At 37.4% G+C, this 14,016-nt stretch overlaps 1 protein-coding gene across 12 annotated transcripts in view; it reads left to right on the top strand.

Annotated features, from left to right (window-relative positions):
• Positions 1-7,403, top strand: part of LOC129770678 (collagen alpha-1(XVIII) chain) — a 742,307-nt gene extending 734,904 nt beyond the window's left edge. For all 12 annotated transcript variants that reach the window (XM_055773649.1, XM_055773645.1, XM_055773650.1 and 9 more), the window contains 2 exons: positions 1,938-2,162; positions 5,806-7,403. In XM_055773649.1, the coding sequence (XP_055629624.1) occupies positions 1,938-2,162; positions 5,806-5,875 (295 nt within the window). In that variant the 3' untranslated portion in view covers positions 5,876-7,403. The remainder of the gene's footprint in view (positions 1-1,937; positions 2,163-5,805) is intronic.
• The last annotated feature ends 6,613 nt before the right edge of the window (positions 7,404-14,016 follow it).

Raw genomic sequence — 14,016 nt, 5'->3', positions numbered from 1 at the left:
AAACCCTAATTTTCGGTGATTTTTCGGTTTCCAAAAAACTCAAATTTTAACGTTTGTGACACCAGTAAATGAAGCTCGAATGGGCTAAAAGCTAAGACTTTGTAAACAAATGGCATTCAAAAATCCCAGAGCCGACCACTGGGAACGCTGCACTGAACAAACAAAAATCGTACCGACCCTAAATTGGCAGAGTTTCAGCTCACCTGAAAATCTTGTTAAATCGTTGCTGATCTGAGATTTCAATACCAACAATATCGTCTAGGGGGACTCCGTAGCCACATTGGCTGCGCGTTCGCTTAGTAAGCGATCGATCGTGAGTTCAAAACTCAGGGCCCTCATTGACCGTCTTTGTGTTGTTATAGAATAACTACGTCCACGCAACAATCATCAGCGATGGAGATAGATCCACGATCGAAATAAGATCGATTCATCCATAACAACTGCTCTTCTCTGTAAGACACATCGGGCTGCTGTTCTATAAATAACTCAACAATGATCAATCAACTGTCTCCGCTGTCCGGTCTAACTGGATAATGGAAGAACAGAAGGAAAACTCTTACGGCTAAACGGCTACTATGTAAATGTGTACCATATGCAATGGTATAGAAGGGAATACTCCAACGCCGAAAAAATGGCAACTGTGTAATGTGGTTATTATAGATATGATAAACATGTGACATGTACACGATTAAAATTCGGCTCTGTTACAGCTAAAATGCTAATGAGCCTAAAATAAACAAAAGGGATAAAAAAATTAAACAAAAAAGGCTAATCCATAATTGAATGTAACAGTCGTGAAAAGTGAAAAGAAGTCAACTACGATTATTTCTTCTGTGATCGAGTGAGCGTCATATGGTTGACCTTACCAACATTGCCTAACACTGAACGTTACACCTACACCTTTCGATAAGCTCCAGGATTCCACAAAATCCCATCTGTCGCTACCTTCTATTGTATTCATAACATCAGCCAAACATTCCACCCTAAGCTGCGCACCGCCTAAATTGACATAAATTCAGTTGGTTGGATTCACCTTCAAAACGAATCAACACTTTTCGAATACATTCAAAACCACTTAGTGCGAACATTTCCCTCAATCCATTAAGACACGGTTAACAGAAAGCTTCATTCACGGATGATGTGTATTATTTCCTCCCTTTCCACTCCCCCACCCATCCTGCCACTCCCCCACCCATTCTGCCACTCCATCAACAGTGGCAAATAAAAGTACACAAAACTGACACCGCGAAAATCATTTTCCATGGAAAGCTTGGCCTTACCCGTACCCAAAGTAGAGAAAAAAAGACTGTCTCCAACCAGAGGAGAGCAAAACGAATGGGGAAAGCGAACACAACAGCAAAAAAAACGGGACGTATATTTTAAATTTAATATTTATTGTTTGCCCTTCCATCATCTCCGTAAACATGGTCGTTTACTTGCTTGCTCGCATATTCGGCGTCTTGCACATCCTGTCGAGCGGGCGCATACACCCTCACTCGCGTTTTCCAAAAAACCCGCCGAGTTGAAGGAAAACATTCCGGAAGCTTTCACCACCTATATATCATATTTGTGAAGACATTTTACCCTTTTTTTCTCACCGGAAATAATGAAGTGCATGCACGTGCGAAATGGTTTTTGATGACGGCAGCAAAGCTTTCGGTGTGGTCTTCATTGAAAACGCCGAAAATGCAGAGGGCGCTTAATTAAACCTGCTCAAAGGAACACAGTTATTTCGGAGGAAAAATCAGGAAAGTTTTGTGATAAATTGTGACACGAAATTTAGACGACATAACTTAATGGACAATACGACCCATGTTCTACTTTCATTCCATTGATTTCTTGAGTCTCCAGCGAGAAGAATAACGACACCATTTCTTATAACAAGTAAAAGTTCTCCACTCACCCACTTCGATGTTCCTTTTGTGTTTCTTCCACAGGCCCCAGAAGCTGGTATGGCACGGTTCCAGCACGCTCGGCGAGCGCGCGATGGACACTTACTGCGACGCCTGGCACTCCGGCTCGCCCGACAAGGTTGGACTGGCCAGCAGTTTGCTCGGCAATAAATTACTAGATCAGGAGCGGTATTCCTGTGATAATCGGTTCGTGGTGCTCTGCGTCGAGGCACTGTCCCAGGATCGACGACGAAAGCGAGATGTCAGTAGGTAGGTGGTCCCCTCGAGGCGCACTGTTCCACGTTCTTCCGCGTTCGGTTGCGCCGAACTCTCCTCGAACTGAAGGAGCGTTGTTGAAAGTGATTTGTGAGGTTTTGGAAGCTAATTTAACGCACTTGCCTGTATGTAGTACGTACCGGGTTTTCGAACGTTCGCAAGGATAATGGGAACGGGTTATCAACAGGACAATTTTCTTCTGGCAACTACGACGTACCGTGATTGATGTAGAGCACATATACTCCCTGAATAATGGGAGGGGCCGTCCCAACGCTTGATGCAGTCATTCAAGAGTTGTCCGGCCGCCAATTTCAGTCCACGTGAGTTATGGCTGGCAGCTCTGAATTCTCACAAGGAGGATTATTCTTTCATACAGCTGTAGACACATCTATTTGGTTGGATTACAATTTAGATTAGCATTTCTGGAACAGGAAATGTTATGTTTCTATTGAGAGACACATTTCGTCATGATACACTGTCCCAAACTTGTCTGAATTGGAGGAAAATCAAGTCTGTGTCATTAAATTGCGGACACTAAACACTAGTGTCTTTTTGTAAAGTTCTTAAACATATTGAAATATTCAGATGCAAGATTTCATGCATCACTCAAATTTCATGCATAATTTCTTCGAAGCAACGCAAATGTAATACTTCAAATTGAAGATGGCATCAATTATCGATACATAACAGCTTTGCAGCCCAGTTAACGTACGCCCTGTTATAGATAGTCCAGTTAGCGAATGTATTCTGTATATGACGGGGTGACGAACATCTTAAGCGAGTTTCTTCCGGGCTGCGGCAATATGGACAATTGTACAGCGAAAAATGATATCAATATTACAAGTGTGGCAGCGATTATCATGCGAGGACTTATTGCGGTCGGCATTACATCGCATCACAAAAATGAAACGAAATTAAATATTAATAATCTTCCTGACTCATATTCATAATTCTCAATAACTCAATTCCTTCTATGATATATTGAGCAGTAAAACCAATACGACTTGATTGTGATAGTCTGCAAACGAACATTATTTCACCGAAAAAACTACTGCTCCCGATGCCTTAGAACAAGACTAATAATAAGAATAAAACAATGGAAAGAAATCACATTGCCATAGTTATCCATTAAAAATAAAGCAACTTCATGATTTCATGTGTATTTTACCTCAAAATATCGCGAAATCGTGAGTATTTTCAAATTGTTTTTTATTTTATTTCGCTGATATGCATTACTTCCCACCAGAAACTTATTTTCTTTTATTTTTTTGTTCGTTACAAACCGTTTGAAAGTTATAACCACAAATAACAAACTTTTTAGTGAGTCAAAACGTTGTCACTTCACGCTGGAATGGGTCTTTTGTTCAATATTTTGGAACAAATAATTCTGGATGCGGTGCGTGTCAACTGTGACTGATTCACAATACGTTTGGAAAAATTATTAAAATTTGAACTTTACTAACATGGTATATCATCAGTGCTCCCGTGGTCGAGTGGTTAGCGTCCCACATTATCATGCCGGGGGTTCGGGTTCGATCCCCGTTCTAGCCGGGGGATTTTCTGTCAAAGAAATTTTTCCGGCTTGCACTGTAGTCACGCGTATTCTAGAACTTGCCATTCCAGAATACATTCATGACGTTTTATCCGGCATAGAAATCTCAACTAAATACTACTAATAAAAATAACGCAAGTAATAACTACGTTAAGAAGGCCAAAGTTCCACTGGGAACATGAGTGCCATCCAAGAAGAAGATATTTCTCTAATATTGTGGATACAATTGGTTATTTTGTTTTGATGTAATCGCATTTTACTTCAGTGTCATTTATTCTGAGACGCACAATGAAAAAGAGCAAACTTAAGAATGATGGTTTGATGATTTGATCTTCATCAACTCACCATTCCCCGTCACGATTTGTTTCAAAACCGCCCGATTTTACAATTGAGGCGGATATTCTCGCCTAAATAAAAAGCTCAACAATGAATAAAATTAATTTTTGAGCTGTATGGTATGTTAAGTGTGCTTCTGAATCGCGAAAAGATGTCAAATGTAGAAAATATTTGATGATAAAAATAGATTAGATTGAATTTAACTGCTGCTCTTGTAAACGGCAAGCCGTTTCTTCGAAAAAAAAGCCGGAGTGGTCCGAAATCGACCCTCTATTTTTGCTTTGTTGTAAATATTTTAGTACATGGACGAACAATCAAGCGAAAAATCACAATTCTCTTGGTTGTGTTCTGTTCAGCGACTGAACAAAACAGCTCCATATTATCAGCGTTGTGATATCTTATCTTTGACACTACAGAGAATATGGTAGGTAGACCATTTCTAGTATTCATGTGGGTCGGTTTAAGATTACCCTTTTCGAACATGTATAAAAGGTAATTTTGGCCTATTATTATTCTTTTGATACATTAATCAACCACACCAACTGATAGAAAGCATAGTAAAATAGTAAAAACAATAAAACAATGACAATAAAATTCAGTTTTGAAATTGTTAAATAAAACCATTTCTTAGTAATTTAGGTTCGGTTTAGGACCACCTCATGGCTTGAAACGGTTTTAAACGCTCTTGACTGATGTCGGCGCCCTGAATCAAACCATTCGCAAGAAACGGGAGAAGTTTCCGTTGGAACAGATCCGGGCAGCATGTAATGCTCGTCTGCGAACTGTAGTTCGCGTCAAAAATGGATTCTTCAAAATACAATACTCAACATGGAAATGTTGATTGAAAAATACGAAAAATAAAACGTTTTGAACTAGTAACACCTCAAACACTCAAACACTACCTTGTAGTGTCACCTGGCGCAAAACATCGAAAGTATCAAATGTCAAAATATAAATGTATATGATTAAACTAGACTAAATACAACCTGATTTTTTTTTATATTTTTCAAATATGGCTCATTTAAAGAAAAACTGTAATATTTCAAAGTTAAGTTGAAAATTAAATGGTTATTATAAAGATAATAAAGTAAAAATGGATTGCGATTTTTGAGAATTTTAATTGAAGGGTCACCAGAAATTGTTTAAAATGATATTGTAGCGAAATTAAGAAATATATAAGTTGGATGTTAAAGACCAAATTGTAAAGCGGTTAGAGAGCTTTAGATTTTTGGGATGAAATTAGTAACCATTAGCTTCCAATTTTTTTACTTCCAATATGTTATTTAAATCCATTGATTTAGATGTTCACAACTATTTCCAGTACTAAATTTTCTCATCTTTCAAATGGAAGCAGCAGATTCCTTCTACGTAACGTTCTTTTTAGAGTAGAGCCTGTTTAATCCAACAGAGCTCGATACTAAAAAGAAGTTCAATAACTCTGTCATTATTGAAATTCGGAATTTTTTTCATCAAATATGATCTTCTGTCATATCTTGAAATATTCCGGAATTTTTATGTGTGCAAGATCTTTCCTGATTTTAAGGAGATGAATCCAAAATTAAATTCTTCTTTAATATACAAAAAACAAAAAATATGTGTATATAAATCGAATAAAAAAAATTTGACTCAATTATATACAGTGAAAAGAAATTGGTGGAAAAGAATCAACCTCAAACCAGCATAAAGTATACTTCAAATCATAGATTACTAACTCTCTAAATATTGTTCGGTTTTTCTTTCTCCCCAAAGCCATACACTATCCGAGTTCACCAACGAGGACGACTACAACCGCCATCTGAGGCAAGTGCTGCACACGTAAGAGGGCAGCGGATTCACGGATAAATCCCCAAAAGTTACCTTCCATCGCCACTAAACTTTGCAACAAAACAACAACATCACAGTGTTAAAAAGCATCACGAATGTACGAAGAAGAAAAAGAAAGAAAACAAAAAAAACAAAAGCATCACGTGAAGCACAACCAGGCTGCCAAAGTAGAAAAGAAAAAAAAAAGATATTTTTTCCACCTGGAATGTCAACACCCCCGTGAAAGATAAAACTTACGAGAATAATAATGGCCTAGTAGGATGCATGTGAACGCTGAGTGACGTTGAACGATGTGCAGATTGTAAATTGATGGTAACTGGGCGAACTATTACAAGATTGGATGGAATACCATGCTGTGACACGATAGCCTAGGCGTTCACAAATATTTTCAAACTCACCAGTAAAAGCAACATCAATGCCAATGAAACGTACGAAAACGGGGGATGGGCGAAACTGTAAACAATAATGATAATAAATGGAGAAAATAGTCAAATTACAATAACAATAGTACTTTGTGCTACGGTGGACACGCTTAGTACAATGTTGAAAGTATTAGGTACAGAAATTTACCTTTATTTACAGTCTAGTACGGAAAAAAAATCTATTCGAGATCGAAGATAAACGGCGAGAAATGTGCAAGTGTTGAGTCATGTTTGGAATATTTTTTTATAGATGAAGATATTCTACTTGTCTGTTTGTCTGAAGATAGGGGATGTACATTAAAATTTGTAAATTTATGAAATTGTGAAGAACATTGATGTTCCATGCTTTCTGCTAAATTATAGAAATTTGTTTTGACAAATTCACTTGAATGTCAATTGATTGCTTACACAAAAGAAAAACAAGTAATCGTGCTCCAATTATGTTTTATTTCATTCCTCAGAAAGCTAAACTCAACATTCAGTGACGCATACCAAAAGACTCCTAATCCAATGTATCATAATTTGAACATTTGAACAAAAGAAATCGAATCAGAAGGAGAACCTAATTGTATGAATGTATCGCGTCTATCAACTCAACGAGACGGCTGAATTTGAACTAGAGTACGAAAACATTGTGTTGTGAGCCCGTTTGGGGACAACAGCAACAAGTAAAACCCCGGAGACGAACACCTGGAACCATTTTCCGACGAATAGAAAGTATAAAGGTAAAACGCTGAAATGTTGTCTTCTTTTTTAAGAAGCATGAATCCCGTAGCGGCCGCAGATTAACTACCGAAAGCAGTAACTTGTGTGTCATAATCGAAAGTAAGAGAACAGAAAAAAAATGTTTTACTAGTTGTAATGTTAAGTTAAATACATTGAATACATGATGCAAAGAAAGTATCTTTTAAATAATAGATAATAATATAGCCAATAAGTTATTTAATGCGAAATTCTGGACAGATTCTAACATTGATCATTTTGATATTTTACTTTGTCTTTACACCCTAGAGAATCTGTGGAGACGTTTTAGCATCAGTGAAAGAAACTAATACAAATCTGCTCTTTAACGTTAAGGATGCAAACTAATTGTAACAATAAGTGAAGTTTTTTGTAAATAAACTCTTGAAACTTATTTGTGTGACGAAGTAAATGATTTGTAGTATATATCACCGAATTGCTCACCTTGCCTAATAGACATGGTGTTATATTAACCGATCGCGGATTAGACGCTGCTCGAGCCGCCTCTCTGGGGTACAGACTTATTGTTGGAAAAAAATGTAGGGGGTTGTGCTAGAACACGGCCGCATTCTTGACGTAACACTACGGAATTATCACCTTTATTCTCGGTTTCGTTCGAGTCATATACACTCGAAAGTTTTGCCCATTCTTATCCCTGTATTCGTTCGACAGTTTGATACTTTCAATCTTCCGAACGAACACGATCAAATTCCAGCTTTTGTTCGAATGCGTTTTTTCACATGCCTGCCAAACCTCACTTTATTTCTGTCGATATCCGTTCGTTCTTCGTAATTCATGTTTCTCGGAAGAATCGAGCTTGAGTCGTATTGGTTCTTCCGGTCAATCCAGTAAAGTAAGGATTGACGAATTTCATGCCAACTCGACTGGCCATTGGCAGTAATATCTCAGATTACAGTGAAACGTTGTGGGTGTAAAGACATTGGTCATTTAAGCAATTTTGCCGATTTGAAATATGCAAGAATATTATACTATTTTTTGACACAGGCCTAAGTTTTTTTTTCCTAGTTTTTTACACAAATTTATTACTCAAACACTATACTTTCTACAAAATCTATTTTAAAAATTGAAATTCATTCTTGACAAAAACGTATTTTTTTAACTTTTCAAAAAAATATATGAATAGCCTTTGCAATTTTCAACAATTTATCCATACAACGGAAGGTGGGCACTTTTCAAGGGAAAAAGGTTTTCTAACAACAATTTGTTAATGTTTTTGACGTAGAACTACGTCTTTCATTGAGGGTGCCAAATCAGGTCACGTTTTTATGAAATAAAGTTAACGTTAATAACTATTTTTACCGTGAACGGATTTTGGCAATTTACATATCAAACGAATCGGAAATTCCCTAAGATTTCTTTGATATACTATACATCACAATCCCATGGTGTGTAAATGGTTAAAATTCATGAAAACTATAAGCGTTTCCATTTTTCCATACATTTGTTCTCTCCATATGTGTGCTTTCCCGAGCAGAGCTGGCAATAACGGGCAACTTATCGACGAGCAACGAAGGGGAAATCGTAAAATTTAATGTCTTCGTGAACAAAGGGAAAGATGAAGAACGAAGGGGAACATTTGCCTAGAGTATAAACAGTGGATCTCGCTGAGGCAAACTTTCATTCTTCGTAAGGACATCGACTGAACAACATCGTTGCAGGGCGAGCTGGACGGTGAGGGATCGAATGCCTTTGGGGGTGGACGAGTAATACGAAGAAAAAGTGAAGTTTTCCAAGGGCCTTTTTGAAGGTTAGAGACGAATGAACTGAAGAAGTTTAAACTCTCACATGGCTTGGTTTCGGATTGGGCTGTGGACGCGACCAAATTACTGACTCGCTGATTTCTCTAGCATTGCAATCATTGCATCAAACTGACGCCATTGCATCAAAGTTCTGAGCTACACAATTGTGTGGGGAATCATCAAGCTAGGCTATCGTCAGTTCACCAAGAAAATAAATGTTCTGGAATTTTGTCTGTGATTTGGTTTCGCATGACGGTAGCAAAACTCTCTCCACCAAAGATGACAGCTAAGCTGATATAGACCGGCAATATTAACAAAATGGGCTTCTGTTGATAAGAGCACAAAACGAAGATAAGTGTGTGTATATTCAATTGCTTCAAGCCATCGATATATGAATATTTGTGTGCGTACGTGCGTGCGTTTTGACGTATTGCGCTGTTGCGGGGGAACATGTCGATCCGAACGTGGCGACAAGGAAGGGAGAAGCGGGAGGGAAATATTTGCGCTAGGGTATTAGTAATGAATCTCTGATAAGGCAAGTATTCAGCCTTTTTCGAAGTAGTTGACATTGTTTGTTTTCCGTCGTCATAAAGGCTTCTTTGATACCTTTGACATTGCATCAATGCCTTGAATTGACGCTATGGTGAAGCAGGTGTTAAGATTGTTGAGATTAACAGAAAGAGTTTATTTCGTTTATTTAGTCACCAAAAATGTAGATGTCGTTCTGGAATTTTGTATGTGATTTGGTTTCGCTTGCCAGTAGCAAAACTTTCTCCACTAAGGATGATAACTGCGTTTATCTTGAGCATGTATTGTTCTGCGAGGACAAGAAAATATTTCAGGGCGACCAAGCTGGTAGAATGCTCATTTCTAAATTTTCGTTTCGCATTCGCAGTTATAACCAAGCGACTTGAATTAAACTACAGCGTAGTTCTACGTCAACAATGCGGTCGTGTCTTGGACACAACCTCCTATATATATATATTTTTTTTTTGAAAAAATACAACTAATGCTTATTTTGTTCAAAGCCAAGGTATCGATATAGTATATTCGACAAAATTTTAGATCTAATCAAAAATCAAAATATAAGCTTTTTTCGAAGATGTCAATTTTCCACTTTTTCTAGTTTCTGGAATATATAGCATTGTTGTACGGAGACTTCTGAAAAAATCATATTTTACTTTTAACGTTTTTGTATGTAAATTCTCGCGTTTGACATGTTTTTGACGTTTCATTTAATAGAAAAAGTTTGTGGAACATGTTAATCGCGATAATTTACACATAAAAATGTTATGAGTTAAACATTAGCAGTAATTTTTCAAAGAAAACATGAAAAAATTGTTACTGAAATAACTCTTTCTCTGTAGTAGAGATCTTCTTCTGATGTATGGATGACTTGTTGTGTAATTGTATGGGTTATTGATGTATATTTTATTCGGAATTTCAAAAAACATATTTTCGAGAAAATGGATTTTAATTTTCAAAATATTTTTTATCAATGGAATTTAAAAAAAAGGTTGGAAATTTTTCATCGAAAACATAAATACTTTACAATATGTCAATCTTTAACCCTTTATAAGGCCGTGTAACGAACCGACTCCACCTTCAGACAACATGATCCTTACATGATGATGAGCACATGTTTACCTCTGAAAAAAATACACTATTGGAACAGTTAAAAAAATTGGTGGCCGCTGCCTTGTGAGCTCATTTTATTGCGCCTTTGGTTATGCAAAAATCAAAACAATATTTCTAGTGCAGCGAGAAAAATATTCTTTCATATAGACTTACAAATGAAAAAATTGAAATTTAATTTTTTTTATCAAATATACCATTTATTTTATCGGAAAAACTGCTCGATCTTACACAATACACAATAGATACCAAAATAGAACGTTTCCAGCCTGAAACTTATCAACTTGTTGCATTTTCAACGAATTTAAACAAAATTTTCTGTCGGCGCTTAAAAATAGCGGGTTTTTCTACATCAAAATGACTCCCAAATTCGTACATTATTAGAAGCCATAAAATACCTTTAAAAGTATTTGGTTAAGAAAAATACTAAAATAATTTATCCAAGTGCAGCGAAAAAATATTTTTTAATGGTGGCAACATAGTGGCCACACAACCCTATAGGCGGTTCACCAACATTTTGTAGTTCTTAAAGCTTTTGAGTGAGATTTTTTTTTAATTTTAGGTTTTTTTTATCAATTTTTTTCGAAAAATCTTAATGCAAAATCTAGACCTAGACCTTGAAAATGTTGGTTAAAGAGTTGAGTGTAGAAAATTATTCAAGTTTTCGAACAAATATATCAAACAAAAATATTCATCTTTATCCTCTTCAAAAATGTTCGAATTGAGTCGTTCGAACGAAAGTCATTTAAGGCCGTAAACAAAAAAATTATTCAACATTCTGTCAAATATATACCGGGAATTTGTGTTTTTAAAGAAAATGCTTTATTCATCATCTAACTATCTAACTATACTATCGCCTTTAAAATAGACGCCTTCTGAATTAAAATAAACGTGGGATCAGAATTTGATCGTACAAGCCACTTATTTGCGATTAGATTCTTGAAGAAAATTGAGCTATTTTGGCATTAGTCGTGCTGAGATTTTTCTTATGCCCAAAACACCAATAATAATATAAGAAACGGTATCGTGAGAGATAATTTATTCACGGACTAGCTCTCTCATTTTTTTTTTTTTTTTTTTTTTTATAAATTCGTTTATTTTTACAGGCTCAGTTACATAAGTTTAAAGGAGCCGAAATCTTAAATATATTTTTAAAACTATATATATGAACAATTTTCTTAAATCTATGGTTAGTAATGTGGGAAACCGATTACTCGTGGTGGATTCGAGATTAAAAGGGTGACATTTTCTCAGGAAAAGGATGGGGTATAAGGAAATTATTACAATGTTGATAATCACACACACTCAATTCTTAAATCTATTCGTACATCAGTTGTGAATTTACATTTCATTCTTCTGTTTATAGCAAGCGGACCAATTACTCACAAAGGAAGAAATGGAGGGTATAAGGATATAAGGATAATCACACACGAACATCGATAGATTTAAGGAAAACATATATTTGGGACATGTAATCAAGGTCTAACCGAGCCAATACATCTCTCACCGGCACATTGGGCTGCCTTCCTCTAGCCCGAAGGGAGTTCTCTAAATTCGATCTGGCAACAAGATACACCTCACACGACCAAACAACGTGTTCGATGTCGTGGTAACCTCGGCCACAAACGCAGATATTGCTGCCGGCCAGATTGAAACGAAAGAGTAGCGCGTCTAACGAACAGTGATTGGACATGAGTCGGGAGAAGGTGCGAATAAAGTCCCGACTCAAGTCCAGACTTTTGAACCATGGTTTGAGGCTAACCTTAGGGATAATCGAGTGAAGCCACCGGCCCAATTCATCTTCGTTCCATTTGCGTTGCCAGTTAGCGATGGTATTTTTACGGACTAAAGAGTAAAATTCATTGAAGGCGATTTGACGCTGATAAATATCGCCTTCAATCGCACCTACCTTTGCTAATGAGTCAGCCCTCTCATTACCCGGAATTGAGCAATGAGAAGGGACCCACACAAAGGTAATGACATAACAGCGTCTGGATAAAGCACTCAAAATTTTTCGTATTCTCTCAAGGAAGTACGGTGAGTGCTTTTCCGGCCTCACTGAACGGATAGCTTCGACAGAGCTAAGACTATCCGTTACAATGTAATAGTGTTCAACAGGTCGTGAGGCGACGCTGTCCAGCGCCCAATGAATTGCTGCCAATTCAGCAATATACACTGAGCAATGATTCTGAAGACTGTGTGAGGTGCTAAAAAATTCGTTGAACACTCCAAATCCTGTGGACTCATTTATAGTGGACCCATCAGTAAAGTACATATTATCACAATTGATACCCCTATATTTTTCATCGAAGATCGTTGGAGCGATCCTCGATCGTTGGTAATCTGAATATCCATGGATATCTTGCTTCATGGACAGATCAAAATGCACAGAGGAATTGATGTAGTCAGGGAAACAAACACGGTTGGGAATATACGAAGAAGAATCAACCTGCATGGAGATGAATTCATGATATGAACTCATGAATCCGGAGTGAAAATTTAGCTCGATCAGCCGCTCAAAATTTCCGATCACCAATAGGTTCATGACCTTACACCGGATGAAGAACCGAAGAGATAATAAATTGAAGCGATCTTTTAGTGGGAGTAGGCCTGCCAAAACCTCGAGACTCATGGTATGCGTTGAGGGCATACATCCCAACGCAATACGGAGACAAAGATACTGAATTCGCTCGAGTTTAATTAAGTGTGTTTTGGCAGCTGATTGAAAACAGAAACTGCCATACTCCATCATTGAGAGAATAGTTGTTCTATACAACATTATAAGATCTTCGGGATGGGCTCCCCACCAGGTGCCGGTAATTGTACGGAGAAAATTTATTCTTTGTTGGCATTTTTTACTCAGATACCTAATATGGGCCCCCCAAGTACATTTGGAGTCGAACCAGACCCCAAGATACTTGAATGACATAGCATGAGTGATCGGTTTACCCAAAAGTTGAAGCTTTGGTTTTGCTGGTCTATGCTTCCTAGAAAAAACCACCATCTCTGTTTTCTCCGTGGAGAATTCGATCCCTAGCCCAATGGCCCAGGTTGAAAAATTGTTCAAAGTATCTTGTAAGGGTTCTTGTAGGTCGGATTCTGTTGATCCTACGACAGAGACCACTCCATCATCTGCAAGTTGTCTTAGGCTGCAATTTTGTGTAAGGCAATTGTCGATGTCGCTTACATAGAAGTTGTACAATAGGGGGCTTAAACATGAGCCCTGGGGGAGGCCCATGTAAGAGACCCGACTTACTGCCGAATCTCCGTGAGAAAAGTTCAAATGCTTCTCACAAAGCAAGTTATATAACATATTATTCAATAGAGGCGGCAGACCCCGAGAGTGTAATTTGTCTGTCAAAACCTCTATTGAAACAGAATCAAAGGCCCCCTTTATGTCCAAGAATACTGAATACATCAACCCATCGATCAAGGCGAAACAAGATCATTTTCTCCAACAATTTCCGTATACAAGACAGCATTGCTATTGGGCGGTACGAATTGAAGTCGGACGCGGGTTTTCCGGGTTTTTGAATAGCTATAACTCGTACTTGTCTCCAATCATCTGGAACAATATT

The sequence above is a fragment of the Toxorhynchites rutilus genome, chromosome 2 (assembly GCF_029784135.1).
Source record: "Toxorhynchites rutilus septentrionalis strain SRP chromosome 2, ASM2978413v1, whole genome shotgun sequence".
Taxonomy (NCBI): domain Eukaryota; kingdom Metazoa; phylum Arthropoda; class Insecta; order Diptera; family Culicidae; genus Toxorhynchites; species Toxorhynchites rutilus.
This window is presented reverse-complemented; position numbering and strand designations above follow the sequence as displayed.